Raw genomic sequence first — 17920 nt, forward strand, 5'->3', positions numbered from 1 at the left:
ATATAAACGGCAAAGAAAACGAGATAGAGGAAGTATTTGACACTAACCAATGGATATTTGGAACATAAGGATTGGTATTAATTTTTTAACTTTATTAAATATAATATAGTGAATTAATTTTTCATATGAGTTCTTTTGTTAAGATATGGTTAAATTTTAATACTTCAAAACTATATGCACATTTCATTATAAATCATTAAAAATTCAAATGTAAATATAAAGTTTTAAGATATGTATTATTGAACTAAAATAAAAAAATATAATTTACACTCACATACTCAAGCTCATATTCAATTGGAGCAGAACTCTTAAGTGAGCAGTTGTTCGTTTAGTAGATAGAAAGCTCCGTTTTTTGAAGCAAGGCCCATCAGAAAAAGCCATTTGACTCAAGAAGCCAATGAAATCACCCAGGATCGAGTCGGGGAAAGCTCAAACTTCTGAAAGGCTTTGAATAATAGTCGTGAGCGAGCAATCAATCAGGTATTAATCGAAGTCTAATGCAAGTGTCGCCCTAAGACTCTTCTTTGTTAGCTGTCATCACTCAATGGGCAGCCCGCTTGAGCGATCCAACCGCCAAAAAAATGAAAATGATCATGCGAAACCGATCAAGCCAACCAACTCTAGCTTTAGGAAAAATGAGAAATAAAAGACTCCGAAAGGCCTTGACACTAATCCCCAAAGAGAGGCTTTCGTCCTTCTTGAATATTATGGGACCAAACCAATCCCGAGTACATCCCTCTTACATCAAAGCGCGCTCTCTATTTTGTAAAACTTACACAAAATTTACCCAATTATAAGAAGTGAGTAAACGAGAAAGATTGGATTTTCAAAAATAAAATGTAAACCATTACGGACTAAAATTATGATAAAATACAAATATTATAATAAGATTATGTAATGATGATTTGGTACTAAAATCAAGTGGAGGTAATAACATTTTTCAAATCCATGTTCTATTACCTAATTGCGAGTTTGGTGTTTATTGAAGATGATACTTGCAGTTTCAAGAATGTTCTACAAGATGTCCGTAATCCTATCCACCTTACTTTGAATAACGAAGGAAAAGAAGCATTCGTTAGGACTGCTAATCGATGGAGGGCGAACTTACTCTGAAAGGGAAAGACTCATACAAAGCTCATGAACTTAAAATGAGAATTGTTGTGATTTATTTGGAGGAATAATCTGTTTTTTTAGGTCAACAGGAGGAATAATCAGTTTAGAGAAGCAACATTGGGGGAAGAAATCATTATTTTCTCTATTAACCATCCATGTTTACAATCCACGAAAACATAAAGATGTTCAAAAATATGGCCAAGAAAAAAAAAAACTATCTAAAATTTAAGCAGGCAACCATTTCTAGTTCAGTTTTTTCTACATTCACAATGGTACGAATATGTTGGGGTAAAGCCCCAAAAGAATGTGCTATATAAATTCTAGTAAATTGTAACTGACCCTAAGGGATATTGTTATACGGCGTGCAGAATTAGATAATTCAGGGCACTACAAAACCACAACACCAGGAAACAGAAACAACCAGTCAACCAGTCCGCAGAATCGCTTCATATCCCCCAGGAGGAGACCTGCATTTCAAATTTAAGGAAAATGAAACAGATAACACTAGAAAATTATCATGCTTAGGCAATGCATACCAACAATCCAGAAACATGCAGTGCCAGATATCTGCAGATGACAGAACACGGACCCAGTCCTTTATTAACAACGCTATTTATGCAAGCATCCCAATAAAATGAAGGAGACTTGTCAATGCAAGGCCAGTATGTTGAAGCCAATATGTAAGTGTTCTTCTAACCTCAGATTAGTATCCCAAAAGCTGGAACCGGGTGTCTTGATGGGACCTAGTGACGTGGTGCAAGCACTGTCAACAAAAGATGAGTATTTAAGTAAGGAAACAGCTTAATTGAGGTGACATCCACAATTGAGGTCAATAATACAGTGAATACACAAGCTCATCATAAATAAACCATCCAAGCAGTTCTATTAAAACAAAAAGATGTTCAAAGAATACAGAAAGCCAAGCATCAACAACATTTTAAAGTAAAGGAAGCAAGAAAGTGAAGATCAATGGCAGTACATCACGACTTTAAGAAGAAGATAATGTACACCATATTTCACAGGTGATTTTAAATCAAGATATGCAACAGCAAGATTTTGCAGGAAACATTTGCTGGTTATTTCCTAGATTTAAAGTTAACAAATTAGAGACCAGTGTGCAAAGAGCAACAAAACATTATAAACTACCAAGCCCAGTAGTCTCCAAAATCATGGGGAAACATAGTTATAAGATTTAGTCAATTATTCACTATAGACAAAGGACATCATTTGAAAATTTCCTCCCCGATTCCCAAATATACAGCCTAACTGCAGTGAAGTATCAGATATACTAAAAATTGAAAGCAAATAGAATAGGTAGGACTGAGAGGGGGGCATAAGTGATTATAGTAAAAAGAGGTAGTTGTCAAACGCGAGTTAGAGATGGCACGTCAGAAACAATTAATCACCAGAGACAAAATTTCGATTTTCACACCACCCCAACTAATTGCTTTTAGGCTGACGGGGCTCCTTCATTATTCGTACCCCACTCTTCGTCAGCCTCGTTACCATTGACGAGTACTGCACCATCTGTTGATTCCGCATCCACTACAACGGCCTCCTCTTGGCTTCCTTCCTCTCCATTCTGTTCCTCCTGTTCCTCATTGTAGTCATTCTGTTCCTCTTGTTCCTCTGTGTAGTCCTCTTCATCTTGTTTAGTTTGCTGCAACATGAGGACAATACAATAAACAAACACTTTAACACCTCAACCAACAATCTACTAAGGTTATTGTTTATTATATTGCAGAAAAACAAACAATTTAAGAGAATTTCTTGCAACCTTTAGTATGTGGTGTTTTCCCTAAATTTATTATACCTCATAATTCGAGTCACCATTCTCAAGAGGCTCCTCTTCTTCAATCTGCATGTTTCTGAAAGCTTCAACAAGGGTTACATGTGATTTGTCAGCATGGCTGATGTACTGCTCTGCAGGAGGGTAAACATTCCTAAAAAAGGATCTTATAGTTAGTAAGTATTTATTGGACATGTGAACACTGAACACTAACACTAACCCATCAAAACAGTAATATAAGTGCAAGAAAATAAGCATTTTCCACACTAACCTTGTTTCTATAGCTTTAGATTCAACAGCAAGGGCGACTTGCCAGTCTTCAAACAAATTTGGATATTCCTCAGGATCAGCCAAAGATTCAGCAGCTTTAGGATTAACCTGCACTCAAATAGACTCTCTATAACCCACAACCCATTTACCAACATATAACACTGCCCAAAAGAAGGCAACTGAACCAGAATCGAAGTTCCTATCACCGCAATATCAGATCAGGAATGAGAATCTTTTTTTCAATTCAACTAAAAAAGGATCTTAGACCTTGAAAATGTGCCTACTCTTAGATTTTCAACGGCAGAATAGTACAGTTCTTTTTAGGGCAATAGAGGATCCGAATTTCCATGATCTCATGCCCCATAAAATAAATATCAGGAAGTTCCATCATAATACCATATATCTGAATCAGAAATTACCTTGTTGAGATCTTTCCTCCAAATTGCCACAATCTCAGAGACCTTACTTGGGAGATATGATCTAGCCATTAAAGCTGCCTCTGGAATCCGATTGCTGCAAAACGCATAACTCAGTTCTATATCTAATTGAAGTCTAATCAGTCCATTCCCCTCCCTACTAATGTCAGAAAGATACAGAATGGAAAAATAGAACAACTTTAGAAGACTACCTTTCTACCAATAGTTGAAGACAGTCTTCAAGTTTACCCAACATAAATAAGCACAGGAATGCGACATTGTTCTTCCCTTGCTCTTTAGCAAGGGTTGCAAGATTTGATATTCCTTCAGCATCGCCTAAAGAAGAATACAGCAGTAATAATCCACTCAAATCCTTTGCATGCTTTAAACATTCCTCAGCCATTTCTAACTGCAAGAATGTAAAATACAGTGAGCTACAATTGAACAAGAGAATATTCAAATAGAATCATCATTATATTGAGTCTACCAGATTACATAATCATTACTCATTATGATGAAAAAGAAGAAAACCTTAACATCCTAACTATACACTAGAATCAGCATCTACAACTCAAAGCACCTGAGACAACTTCTAACATGCAACCAAGAAAATCTTAATTTGTCCATAACTAAACTGTAGCCTCTTGCTGTCTTGCATCTCAAAAGCTTCAATAAGGCCTATATCTATCCTGTGCACATGGTGATATTCAGCAGTATATCATCATCAAGGCACTCACTTTAATACATTTGGACATGCAGGAACGGAATTGAGCTTTTAAGTGTCAAATGAATCACTAAAGTTGGAGATTTAAATCATAAAGAAAAACACCTTTCCAGTAGACATAGCTAGCTCTCCCAACTGCTTCCATTTTGACTCACTCTGCACTTCTATTGCAATGCTCTGCAAGAGAAGAGAATGAATACTATTGAGTTAAAATGACATGTCAAATTCATAAAGAAAGATGAAAAATTTAGATACCAAAGTTAACATTCACAAGCCATGCAATATCTCCTTGTAGACATAACACGCACCTTTGCAACCTCTAATCTTCCAAGTTGTATTGCTAGATCAAATCTATAGTCCGGGTCAGTAGCTACTTCAAGAGCATCTTCTATCATCCCTCGTGATTCCAGGAAACGAGCCACACTACCATGAAATCAAAATTTCAATTAGATAATGGTAAACATATGGAAAAACATTAGATCTGAAGCCCGAAGTTTGAATAAACACTATATGATCAATAGAACAAATTGTAAAATCTAAAACAAGTAACAGGAAAATCAATGTGCAATATTTATTCATACAAGATTATCATAAAAGCATGACAATCGAAAACCATTGATGGACAAATAAGAAGAATGGAAAGTCCAGAATAAATGTAATAGTTATTCATACAAAATTATGAGTATCAAAAGATTCTCTGATCAGCCACTAAAGATGCCCTGCCATTTTCAGCAGGTTCAAATATCAAAACCAGACTTTCTTGCACAAAACAGAAAAATAAAATAGAGAGGGAATACTAATCCATGATAATTATCTAGATACACAGTACATAATTTTATGAACCATAATTCTGTCCCTACAAGCTTTTTAGGCATAACGAAAATAAATTAATCATTCTCTTATATAACACAAGGTAGCTCCTACCTGTTATGATGATCTTTAGGGATTGATGGTAGAACTTCACTGGCCCTTTCTAAATCGCCACGCATCACAAGTGTTTTGTATTCAATCAAGCTTAAAAGCAGTGTGTATCCCATAACACTGAGAAGAAAATAAATAGAAAGAAAAATAGTTCAAATTACTGCAATTTGAGACTCTAAATAATCCAAACAAATAGTCCACTTACTTAAACTCTTTGTCAATCAAATAAACCCGACTTTGGTTTGCAAGGTATCCCAACAAGTACATAGGGCGGTCCAAATGGAACATTGTAGTTACCTGAATTCATAATGTTGCATCAATAGGTTTCATATGATCCTTGTATTTCAAGAAAAAATATGCGGTTCTTTTTATTTTAAACAAGGGATAAAAGTTAATACCTCACCACCAACACAGTAATTAAGTCTCCAAGAGGAATTGTTGTAGATAAAGCAATCCCCAACCCAGATGCCAGTCCTGACACGTTCATTCATTTCATGAAGGAGCTCAAAAGCATCTTCAACACCTTCCTCATCTACGGGTCTTCCACTATCTAAATGCGATGAAACAACATCACGCTGCAACAATGGAAGTCAAAATATTTACAGTGCTTCAACAGAAAAGGTCTACAAAAGAATCATACAGCTAAAGCAAGGCAGCAACTATAAGAAAATGATTAAGTTCATAAAATCCTCACGTTGTACTTCAGGATGTAGAATGATGTATCACTAGCAATTGTAACTAGATCACCGCTATCAGCCCAATAGAGGTTCTGACAAAAGAAAATTAACAAAATTAAATTAAACACTGAATATAAGGAAAGAAAAGCAGAGAAAAATAGATGTCACCTAATCTAGCACTCACTTTCACATTGACATCAATGCGATAGATCAACCTGCATTCAGCCCATTCATAAAAGCAGATGAAATCATTTGAGCACATTGCCAATAAAGTACCACCAAATATTCGTTCAGCTGAAAATGTTGGTCGGACACTCCTCTTTTCCTGAAACATCCACAACGAGCAAATTTTTTCATTTAGAAGACAGATGTGACAATGAAAAGATTATTGTTAAGGAACCCTAATTCCCAATTTAGGAACCAGAGTGTAACAGATACAGGTAAGTATTTGGAGAGACTCACTCTCTTCCAAACAACTAACAACCAGAAAATGAACTAACTGAATAACATTTCCCCTATTTATACATTTGAATCCTAACTTTCCCTCCACTAATAGTCAGTTATACTAACCAACTCTAACCACTAACTGACTAACAACTCTCTTTACAGCTCCTCTGGTAAACCTTTGTGATAGGAGGTCTACCCCGAGAGCTATCAATAACAGAGTACAAGAATGGCAAGATCTAGTTATGCTTACCCTTTTGAGAAAAAGCTACAATTTGTTGGTTCTCATCACCACTTTCACCAGACAAAATACAAGATTAACGAGTAAATAAAGTTTAACAAAAGTGCAAACCTGGAAATTTTTGCTGAAAATTTTAATCTTGGATGTACTTTCCCTGACTGCATATTCTCCATCCGTAGACCAGACAAATTCTAGTGCTGAACCAAATGACCTATTTCTCCATGCCAACGCGGTGTATATAATATACTCACCATCTCCACATACAACAACGAATCTCCCATTAGGATTGTGCTTTAAATTCTGCATATAATTAAACATCAAGCCATTACACACGAATCAAATAAATATTGCTTGAACCAGCAACAAGGACTAACATTTTAAAACTTGCTTCTCTGGATATAGATTGGAGATTACAAAACATAGTTCTGAACTACCCAGTAATTTGGCAACATTAAATAGTCATATTCCCTCAGATATCTAAGTTCTACAAGAAAACAGAGGTACATGCAATTAATTTTGAATTTCAACGTCAAACATTGCAAAATTATACCAATATCCCGATTATATACTCAACATAAAAGTCAAGGTTCGCTGGCCGCTTTAATCCTATATGCAATGACAAGCTTTTTTGCATACAAATAAAATAAAATTTGGACAGGGTTCAAGAAAAATGTGACAAATACTGCATAATGAAGTCAGCATGAATATACCAAAATGTCTGATAATGATATGCTAGATAATGCACATATACCACTTTTCTGTAATCTGTCAATGATTGCATAATGAGAGTAGAAATGATAAGAATTAGAGAAGCTGAGCAAAAGAATGCAAAATAATTAAGAAGAATGACATGGACTCACTTGGGGGTAGAGATCACAGGTGCCCAACTCCTTAACAGCCAAAGGCAACCTTTCTCCATCAGCAACCTAAGAAGCATAGTACTCGCATGTGTCACTAAAAGAAAAAGAACCTTACACTTCTTGCTCACATATTATACCGCAAAGGGTACATTGAGTCCATACCTCCGCATCTACTCCTATGCTCTTTATATTGACAGTCTGAATTTCATTATGTTTAGCCCAAATAATTTTCCCACTGTTGTCCATGCTAGCCACAGGTACTTCTCGACCAAGTTTGACCATAATTGTTCCTTCGTCATAGCCAATCACAACCCTGTAAGATGGTTATATTGGTTATTTTGAAGTCATGACAGAAGAGTGAAGATAAGAAAACTTCATTATTCAGGCACAATTTGACACTGTTTCTACTCAGTTATTCAAGGGCCCAAAATAACAAGACTAAGAAATTGATTGCAGAAGTTTTATTTGAAAAAAAACTCACCGACGTGAACTCTTCAAGTATCCAATAGCCCAAACTCTTTCAAGGCCGTAGTTCAATGTGTTCTCAAGCCTGTAAGTAGATTGAGAAAACAATAAGTAATGAAATGCCAAGATAGTATAACCTAAATAAAATAGAAAGAGACAAACAACACTGTACAATTCAAACTTAATATTAGTGTTATCTCAAATTTAAATAAAATTTAGCGATTAGTCATCAGAATAAATCTTCCTGATCATAGATGCACTTATGAAACTGTGAAAAGAAAAAGTGAAGAAGTCACAAATCAGCCACAATATTATTCAAAAGAACATAATGGCATGTCAGTAAAAGGCCTCATTCTTTAAGGTCAAAAGTCAACCACAGCCAGATAGTTCAAGTTACAATAAAAGGGTGGATGACAAAGGGAGAAGGAAAAAAAATAAAGTATAATTTGGAGAGAGCAAGGAATAGGATGAAGAAATTGAGGGACAAACACAGACATGAGGAGTCATTTACAGTTGGAGAATGGGTCTTTTTGAAACTCAGAACACATCAACAACAATTGTGTGGACAGAAGAATCAATCCTGTGATTTGAGGTATTATGGTCCATTTCAGATTGTGGAACAGGTTGGTAAAGTGGCTTAAAAATTACAACTCCAGTAACTTCCAAAATCCACCTAGTGTTGCATGTGTCACAAGTCTCCTCGAATAAATGGAAGTGGGATAAAATCAAGTCAAGCAGCATCTGCCTGAGGGAATGGACATAGAGGTCAATGATGGAAGGCAAGAACCTTTCAGGAAGCATGAGTTCACTATCAGGTGTCAATTTCCAATATTCAGCCTTGAGGACAAGGTTTTTTTTTAACGTGAGGACAAGGCTGTATTATACAAAGGGGCAGTGTTAGAATGTTAGGCTTGAATTTGAAGTTAAAAGTCAAGGTCAGCTTGATAATGGTCCAAACAAAAACCCCAAAACCTGTACGGTTTATTCCAATATAAGGGCAGAATGGGGAAGACCATAAATAATTTGCTGACTCGGCAAGTTAGTTTCTGGAATGGGTACTCACCAACATGGTGGTTTTAGTTACTTTTGGGCAGAGAATTTTGAATCTGTGGAGCCATAGGCTCTAGGAAGGTGGAGGATATCGTCTACTGTGACCCTTTTTCATTTCAGTGTCTATTCTCTGATAATACAATATTTTCCTGTTGTTTCCTTTTGGTCTCCATCAGAATATGCCAAACAGAAAAAACATAAAAATAAAGCTCATAACTCAGTTATCTGTGCATCTCAAATTACCTGTAAGTTGTCGAGTGCCATATGCGTACTGTACCATCCTCAGAACCAGTAATGATTATAGGAAGTTCAGGATGAAAGCATACAGCAGACACATTGTGTGTGTGACCATCTAGAGTCTGGACACAACTTTTGGTCTGATAATCCCATACCTGTTTCATTGGTTTTGTTAACATTATTGCTACATATATATATACACACACACACACGAACATATAAATCAAGTAAAAAAGAAGAAGAAAACTGAAATTGAAACAATACCTTTGCAGTGTGATCATCAGAACCAGTGATTAGATAAGGCTTATCACCACCTGTAAAGTAATCAACGCAATTCACTCCTTTCTGATGGGCATCCAATGTAAAATTAGGGTCAGGAGAGCCAAGATTCCAGATCTGGAAAGAGAAGATAACAGATGCATCAATGCATTATATCATAAAAGAATAGAAAAAATAATTAAAGAAAAGGAAACAACCGGCAACAAGAACACAGATATACCTTTATGGTTCGATCAAGAGATGCACTGGCAAAGGTGTTTGTATCTTTAGGATTAAATGTCACTTGCATGACATAATGAGAATGTCCTTCAAATATCTGGGTACAAATCCAGCCCTTTTCCCAATCCCAAAGCTTAATGAGCATATCATCAGATGATGATAGCACATAAGGAAGGGTAGGATGAACTGCCACACACCTAATGTAGTCTGTATGTGCTTCAAATACTTTGACTTTATCCATTGTGTTGTAATTATAGACACGGATGAACATATCATCTGCTCCAGCAACAACCCACTGTTTGCGTGCAACAAACTTGGCTGATCTAACTGTAAAATCATGTTGCACAAGAGCCAAATGATTTCCAGAGTAAGAAATATGCAATAAAACTATGCCTTCAATCAAATGCATCAAAAGCCTCCAAGCAAAATGTATCAAGAGGAAGAAATGGACTTAAAAATCTCATGTACCTGGTAACTCAGTAACCTCAAAAGATTTGGCCATGGTCTGAAACAGCATGAACAAAATCAGAGTTAATTACAATAGCAAAATCTCCATTGAAACTAGTAATGACTCAGTTAAAACAGAAAGCTTGTGATAGAGAAAACAAGAATAATATAGCCTAACCCAGTACACTACAGCTTGCAGAATGTACAAGGTCAACAACAAAAGTTAAAAAAAAATCTACGCCAAATGGTGATTGAACTATCTAAAATTGCTCAAACTTTATCAATGCAATGTGCCTAAACAGCTCAACTGACAAAAGTATAAAGACATTTAAAAGATTCACGAGAACATAATTGAATATGAAATCTACCCCAATACACAGACTCTGCAACTGTAAAATTCTATTTTAATAGCCTTTCTATGGACAGTTTGAGGGGGGACGGGACATTTCGCAGCCCTACATATTTGGACTAATGAACTATCTCCAGAAGACTACTAAATGAACCATTTAAAACAACAACTACAAATGTCTTGTTAATCTTTTTCAATATTTGCTCCGTGCATTCAGCCATTAATTCAAACAATATGTTAAATCAACCATATAGCTGCTCGAAATTTGAAGAAAACCATGAGTAAAAGGTCTCTTCATTGTGAACCAGCAGCTCATAATATATAGGCACCATGCAAAAGGTGGCTTGTTTGAAGATCAATCAACAAACACCCGTGTCTGACTTAAATGCCAACATATAGGTATCAACTATCAACCATTGCATTTCTCATTTGGATGAAATTCATTTATAACAGTACACAACACATCTCAAGATTAAAGAGAATTTCCATACCTGAGATTGGTAATTCCAGATACACACAGTTCCAGAGTATAAACTCGCCAGAATCCTGCATTATCATCAAGTATTGCAAACACCGCTATCAGTGACTAAAATCCAGGCACGCGCGAAGAAAATCGCACCGGCGATTAAAACAGTTGCAGATATTCACATTTATAAAACTAGTTTCATATCACAATTGAATTTCAAACAAACAATGTAACGAAGCAAAGCATTACCATGGCTCTGTTGGATGCAGATCCACACATTTGACTCTCTCTGATCTTTGCGCAAGCTTTCGCTGATTAAATATCAGGATTTAGGAAAATACACGTTAGCTTAAGTAGCCAGAAAACGTGAGAAATCTATGAAACAACCACACTACAAAACTATGAAACACAAATGAACATTGAAATTGAAATCGGAAGAGCTACAGTACCTTGATTTCGAGTCTGAGAGGCTGCAAATGCAAGAAACAAAACAAACTGAGTGAGTGCACGGTAGATCACATTGAAATTGAAATCGTAAGAAAATTGAGAGCGACGCAGAATTGAACGGATCGAAGGGAATTGGATCCAGATCTAAGGTTGATGATGAGAATGCAGAAGCAATTGAAACGGATCGAAGAAGGAGAAGCTTACCATTGTTGTGGATTGGAGAGTGAACTTAGCCTCTGTTGATCGAGATCAGAAACTGAATTCGATGAACAAGAGAAAGAGAGAGAGAGAGATCAGAGATCGAACTCAGTGATGAGGGAGAGAAATGTGTGTTGTTTTTTCTTTTGTATGATGAGAGCACGGTGTAAAATAGTACCATGGGGATGAATCAAAGAAGAAGAGCGGTGCTTTGTTTGCAGTTAACGTCAGATTACGAAAGTGCCACTGGATCGGGTATTGCCTGTGCGGTGACACACCGTATGGCTATGGGGGTTGGTTCCTTGATGTCCACGTGGAACCTTGGGTCCCATTTTTTCTCTTTTTGTTTGTTTTTTAAAGCTTTTGAATTTTTTTTTTTTTCATATTTCAGGTACTTGGTTGTTGGGCTTTCATACTTCATGTGGGAGTGTATATATGGGTTGGTTCTTGCTTGGGACGAGGGTTACATATATAAAGTTATGTGTGGTAGTGACAATGACGGCAATAGAGGCAAAGATGGTGGTGGAGGGTGGCGGTGGCAATAACGATGGTAGAGATGGTAACAGTGGTGGAGGAGTTGGCGATGATGACAATGGTGGAGGGTGATCGTGGCAATGCAGGTAGTGGTGCGAGTTGTGGTTCAAGCATTGCAATGGATATGTGGTGATGAAGGTGGTGGTGGTGTGAGTGGTGGCGGTGGTAGTGATGGTGTTAGCAGCGAGAGTGGAGGTGGTGGTGATGACAGTAGTAGTGGAGGAGGGTGGTGTTGGCGGTGGTGGAGGTAGAAGTGGTGGTGATGGAGGGTGATGCTGGTTATGGAGGTAGCAGTGATGGTGGTGGAAGAGGCGGTGTGGAGGGTGGCGGTGGTGGAGATAGTGGTAGCGATGATGGAGGATGTGGTGGTGGCGACAGTTGCAGTGGTGAAGGGTGGTATTGGTTGTGGTGGAGGCGGTGGTGCTGGAAGATGGTGGCAGCAGTGATGGCAGAGGTGGAGGTGGCGGTAAAGGGTGGTGGTGGGGACAACGATGGTGAAGGCGGCAGTGAAGGTGATGGTGGTGATGATGTTACATGTTATTGAAACTATTTTTTTTTTTGGAAATATCAAATCAGTATATAAATGAGAAGGCACCAAAAATTATGATCACAATGTGGTGTTAAAAATTAGGCGAAAATTGTTTTGAAATTATGTAAAAAATCATTTCAGTTCCCTTTTTTTCAAACACGTTTTGTTTTCAAATTTACATTTGAAAATCAAAAACTGACAACTACATTTAAGTTTTTGAAAAAAAAAAGTTTTCAAAAACATTATTTGTTTTTCATCATATGAGATATATAAAATGAACAACCTATAATAACTTAGAATTTAATTACTCTAAATTTCTTAAGACCTTACATTCATTTTTAATTTTAATTAAAATAAAAAAATATTTTTTATTAGTGAAATTCAATTAGATGTTTATGTAAACAAGTTTTACACTGTCGGTGTATAAACCGGTAATCAATATTTTAATATTTTGTGTAAAAATATATTACATATGAAAGAAAATAATATCAAAAATATTATTTAATTACTACACGTTCAACCACAATTCGACTATCGAACCTTGAACAAGTGCCTTAATCGGTTCAGTGATCGATCCATTTTTTTACATTGTTAAAAAAGCAAAGACTACATATGAAATAAAGATCTAATTTATTGGAATAAATTTCTAGATACCCCACTTATAAAATAAGAGTTTTGAGTATTTTAAGTAGAATGAAAACAACTAGAACTTAGCTATAACAATTTTAAAAAAATTATAAAGCTAAATTAATTAAATAAATTATCACAAATTTCTTTGGTACTCCTTTAAAAGTGAAGGGTTCCATACCTTTTAGTCATGTTTTCTCTATAATAAAAGTTTAAAAATTTACAAATTAGTTATTTATAAAAAATGAACTAAATGGTATTATACGCTTCATTTTCAATGGGTACCGGAACAACGACCATAAATTATTAGAGATCAAAATCACATATCAACTGTATATTACATTACTAAAATTGCAATTAAACCTTCAAACAATAAACAAAGTAGGAATGGAGCTGAGAACAAAGGGCCTATGGTATACAATAAACTCATATTATTCAGGGAAAAACTTAAAATCTTAAAACACAAACAACAAATGGCAGAATAGAATGTTCTCTGTGTAGTTAAAAGCTTAAAGCTCAGCATAACTGTGTGTCCTCTTGCCAGCAGCAGAGGTTTATTGTGTCTTCCTTGCCCTTTTAATCTTGTTTCATTTGGCAGCTTCCAGATTCAGTTTAACAATGACGAATCCTTTGTCACAACCAAAAGCAACCCTGTAGCAAGTAGCAATGTGGTGCCAATTAGTAAAGAAAATTAACAAGGTTTTATGATTATTAGTAGTCAAAAGAAGTTTCAGATAATTACTGGGATGATCCTTTCTTGTATGCAATACTCCACACTCTCTCCAGACCAAAGTTTAATGTGTTAAGAAGCCTGCAAGTAAATGGCAAATGTTAACAGCTTTTAAGTTTTAACACACTGATAAATGTTATGATCCTTTCTTGTATGTATGCCAATTTTCAATGATGTATGTTATGTAACCATTCAAAAGTGATTTTATCCAATGAGAATTCAAATAGCTAATAAAGTACCTGTATGTGACAGCATCCCATATTTTGACAGTAGAATCCTCCGAAGCTGTTATTATTACAGGAAGCTCAGGATGAGCACTTGCTGATGTAACATTGTTTCCATGTCCTTCAAAAGTTTGTACACAAATTTTAGATTGATAATCCCATACCTGTTGAAATGTGGATTCAGGCTTCAATGTTAAATTATCTCAAAGAGACAAAGACTAAAAAACAGATAACACTAAGGCCTAATCAATGAGTAATTGACATGCAAACCTTGGCAGTGTAATCATCAGAACCACTTAAGAGATATTCTTTGCCATTGCTTATGAAGTAATCAGCACAATTCACTCCTTTCAAGTGTCCATCCAGGGTAAAACATGGAGCTGAGGAATCAAGACTCCAAATCTACAAAAAGAGACAATTGAAGCTGGTTAATGAATTGAAGGTATGCTATAAGTTGCGGCTATTAGTATGTTTGATTTCACAGTTTGCACAGAATCCAAGACATATTTACTCAGAAGCGGATAAGACTTATAGCTTCTAAACTGAAGTGATTCTAGAGCACTGAGGATACCTTCAAAGTGCTGTCAAGAGACGCGCTAGCGAAGGTGGCTGGATCCGTTGGATTGAATGCGACTTGCATCGCATAATGTGAGTGTCCTTCAAAGGTCTTAGCACAAGCCCAATTTTCGCTCCAATTCCACAACTTTAGAACGTGATCATCAGAAGCGGACACCACATATGGCAGGGAAGGATGAACAGCCAAGCTCCTAATGTAATCTTTGTGTCCCTCAAATTCTACTACCTTCTCCATTTTGTCATAATTGTAGACTCGAATATATTTGTCATCAGTTGCTGCGATAACCCAATTTTCGCGAACAATGAACTTTGCTGATCTAACTGCAAACATAAGATATAACCAAGTTAAGAACTTAGACACATTACAGGAATATCCCGTTTCGATATAAACTAAAAGAGCACTTATTGGAGCTCATCTATTAGAAAAACCAGGGGAAAAACTCAAATAAGTGTTACATTGTGACATTTACCTGGACATTCACTGACTTTGAAAGACTTCTCTTCTTTCTGTCATAATATCAAAACAAAGGTTAACAATAAACTCCAAAGTCCTACCTCAGAATTCTGTAGCAACCTCAAGAAATTAAAAGACTAAACTCTTACATATGCTGAAAGATACAGAACAACTACTAGTTCTATTGTTTCTGAATCTATTTCCAATACACACTAGGAATAAATTCATAGAGATCATGGTTTTATTTTTATGATTTATTGTCAGAAAAGCTAGTTTCTTGACACATTATTCTTTACCTTCGTCCGATAGTTCCAAATAGAAATAGTTCCTGAATACAACCCCAGAAGAACCCTGCACGAGAAAAGTACTAGATGTAAGTACTTGTACAGTTGTACTCACATAAACTTAAATGTTTGGAACATCTTCTACAATTGATTGTAAAGTGAGAATTAATTCTAGGGAGAAGCTTCTATTATTAGCTTATGAAAATCAGAATTGATTCCAAGTAAAGACAAATTGATCCAAACATGTTATAAGTCTGCTACACTTAGAAATTTGCCAAAGGAAACATGCTAACTGATGATGTTTTTCTATCTCAAATACACAGGACTTGATGTTCTAGACTGTTTGTGTTGCAGAAATGCTTAATAAGTTTATCAGTCAATTATAAGTGTAATTACCATGGCTCAGTTGGGTGCAGCTCCACAGATTTCACTCTTTCGGAGTTTTGAACAAATTCATGCTGATCAAGAAATAATTAACAGAAAATGTTAAGAAGTTTTCATATTTAAGAACAAAATTTGAATAGGAATGAGTGGAAAATATTAAGTAAAATAGATAATCTAGCAGTACCTCAATTTCAAGGGAGAGAGACTGTTCCTACAGAATCAACATCACAGATTAGTTAGTCCTCTGTTGACCCATTTCATCATGAATCTTAAATTATGCATGGAAAAACAAATGCTAGCTATACACTCTTCAACACACTTGGTTTATTTTCTGAAAACTCAACATTTATCTCGCTACTTAAAAATTGTGTTGACTTTTAAAAAAAAATAGCTTAGAGAATAAGAAGTATGTTGAGACTTGGTGTATGTCTTTAAAAGAGTGTATTGCTGAATCGACCTACCAAACATATCATGTGAAGTTTATTTTTCATAATATTGTAAACTAAATTTTGAAAAATCAACAAAATAGCTTGCATTTGTTGTTGTTTTTTTTTACATCAGACATTTATTGACAATGAAAATTTACGTACATGTTCAATCAGAATTAACTATTTTTTACCAAATTATAAAAAGTCAAAATAAGAAAATAGAAAAAATGTCAAAATATTATGATTAAGTATATTTATGTAAAGCTTTGTACACAGTTAGTGCATAACTGAATATAAATTAAATACTTAGAAAATATATAAAAAGTGATCACTTCCAAATGAAATGGAAGAATTAATTAATGGATAAAATTGACCCACCATATTGTAAACTTGGTGGCCTCAAATTCGACTATTGATTTTATTGATTGATGCAAAGATGTTTGGTTGCTATAAGAGATGTATGCTGCAGATGTAGGAAGGGGTTGAGGTTCTATCCTGTTTATATAGTTAAGGATCCTTCACAGTTAAGAAATGGCTAACAAAAACAAAATCCCCTCCCTCCCTCATTCATTCAAATTTGTATGGCTGCCACACGCAGAAAAGTCTTTGTTTTTTTATAAGCACAGAAAAGTCCTTGTTTGTATTATTATCATCAGTTCAACTTATATACAAGATTCATCTTCCAACAATTCGTCAATATCTTAACTCTTAAGCCTCTGGATTCAACATATATTGAAGAGAATAAAATTAAGCAAGAAATATATCTTCTAGTTTGCTTCCTTTTAACATTGTGGCTATGATTTGCTTTTAAATATGTTTATTTTTATGGGTTCAAAAGCATTTGATCAGGAGTTGTTCAACTTATACCAACTCAAAAACATTGGACTTGATGGGTCGAGATCTACCTTACTTTGCTAGCATCCGATCCGAAACCACTTCTTAAATTGTTGGTATAATTCTTCTCTCCTACAAATGAAAATATGAAATGATATAGATTGTACTTGTTGAAGGTTGAAAGGGACAAAGATGCGTTCAATCAAAAAGATGAAAGAGATGCAGAAGAGCTATTAATTCCTAAAGTGGAAGAGTGAGTTAATTAAAAGAAAAAAAAAACAGGGGCAAGCAAATACAGAGTTGAACTTTCCACCACACATTACTCTGCTTAGAGCAATTTAATCTCCTCCAATGCAGAAAAATGAAAAAAACCAAATGATTAAAAATTTAGTTGGTATTGTCAACAAACACAAACACTTCTGATACTGCTCATTTTTTTTTCATCACACCTATTTTCCATGGAAGTTGATTTTGTTCACGTCAGGATATCCACATGATGTTGTAGCTAATCTCTCAAAAGAAGTTTTTTTTTCCATTTATAAAACTTGAATTCGTGACTTATTTAATGAGAATCAAGTATGTACCACCTGAACCAAACACATGTGCCTAATTATAACATTTTTTTTTTCTTCTAATGAAATGGTAGCCCACATGAGCAATGTCAGCAACTTAGCATATAATGCACTAGCTACTTTCTCAAAAAT

The 17920-nt window shown here is 35.4% G+C and overlaps 2 protein-coding genes across 6 annotated transcripts; both read right to left on the reverse strand.

Moving 5' to 3' along the window:
- Window positions 1-1230: 1230 nt before the first annotated feature.
- Window positions 1231-11794, reverse strand: LOC130743227 (coatomer subunit beta'-2-like). Of its 4 annotated transcripts, none has more exons than XR_009021400.1 (26): window positions 11619-11794; window positions 11417-11437; window positions 11217-11278; window positions 10993-11047; window positions 10174-10210; window positions 9707-10032; window positions 9472-9603; window positions 9214-9362; window positions 7937-8005; window positions 7618-7768; window positions 7456-7521; window positions 6707-6895; window positions 6095-6235; window positions 5928-6002; window positions 5632-5808; window positions 5439-5530; window positions 5237-5353; window positions 4621-4735; window positions 4418-4489; window positions 3801-3997; window positions 3592-3685; window positions 3174-3280; window positions 2927-3056; window positions 2549-2773; window positions 1811-1876; window positions 1231-1580 (listed from the first exon to the last, which is right to left on the reverse strand). XR_009021400.1 is itself a non-coding variant. In XM_057595370.1 (26 exons), exons 1-25 carry the CDS (start codon window positions 11619-11621, stop codon window positions 1857-1859), a joined length of 2775 nt encoding a protein of 924 aa, XP_057451353.1. In that variant the 5' UTR covers window positions 11622-11794; the 3' UTR covers window positions 1231-1580; window positions 1811-1856. The 4 variants fall into 4 exon arrangements, 2 of the variants coding, with proteins under 2 accessions (XP_057451353.1, XP_057451354.1); XM_057595370.1 differs by having other exon boundaries at window positions 2596-2773; XM_057595371.1 differs by having other exon boundaries at window positions 1231-1680; window positions 2596-2773.
- Window positions 11795-13584: 1790 nt separating this feature from the next.
- On the reverse strand, window positions 13585-16865 carry LOC130743229 (coatomer subunit beta'-1-like). 2 transcript variants are annotated; one of them, XM_057595373.1, is made up of 10 exons: window positions 16761-16865; window positions 16139-16165; window positions 15967-16028; window positions 15583-15637; window positions 15303-15339; window positions 14828-15153; window positions 14527-14658; window positions 14272-14420; window positions 14045-14113; window positions 13585-13953 (listed from the first exon to the last, which is right to left on the reverse strand). In XM_057595373.1, the coding sequence occupies exons 1-10, from the start codon at window positions 16761-16763 to the stop codon at window positions 13890-13892; spliced, it is 924 nt and encodes a 307-aa protein (XP_057451356.1). In that variant the 5' UTR covers window positions 16764-16865; the 3' UTR covers window positions 13585-13889. The 2 variants fall into 2 exon arrangements, with proteins under 2 accessions (XP_057451356.1, XP_057451357.1); XM_057595374.1 differs by having other exon boundaries at window positions 16139-16159; window positions 16761-16859.
- Between the last annotated feature and the right edge of the window lie 1055 nt (window positions 16866-17920).

The sequence above is a fragment of the Lotus japonicus genome, chromosome 3, assembly GCF_012489685.1.
Source record: "Lotus japonicus ecotype B-129 chromosome 3, LjGifu_v1.2".
Lineage (NCBI taxonomy): Eukaryota > Viridiplantae > Streptophyta > Magnoliopsida > Fabales > Fabaceae > Lotus > Lotus japonicus.

Bases quoted from the DNA above. Each gene is read 5' to 3' on its own strand.
- LOC130743229 (XM_057595373.1), bottom strand. The intron at 15,340-15,582 runs GTAAAGAATAAT...ATATTATGACAG, and splicing joins TTTGGAACTATCGGACGAAG to AAAGAAGAGAAGTCTTTCAA. The intron at 14,421-14,526 runs GTTTGCATGTCA...ACATTTCAACAG, and splicing joins CTGATGATTACACTGCCAAG to GTATGGGATTATCAATCTAA.
- LOC130743227 (XM_057595370.1), bottom strand. The intron at 9,604-9,706 runs GTATATCTGTGT...TTCTCTTTCCAG, and splicing joins CTCTTGATCGAACCATAAAG to ATCTGGAATCTTGGCTCTCC. The intron at 1,877-2,595 runs GTACGAATAATG...TTTTGTTGACAG, and splicing joins CGAGGCTGACGAAGAGTGGG to TGCTTGCACCACGTCACTAG.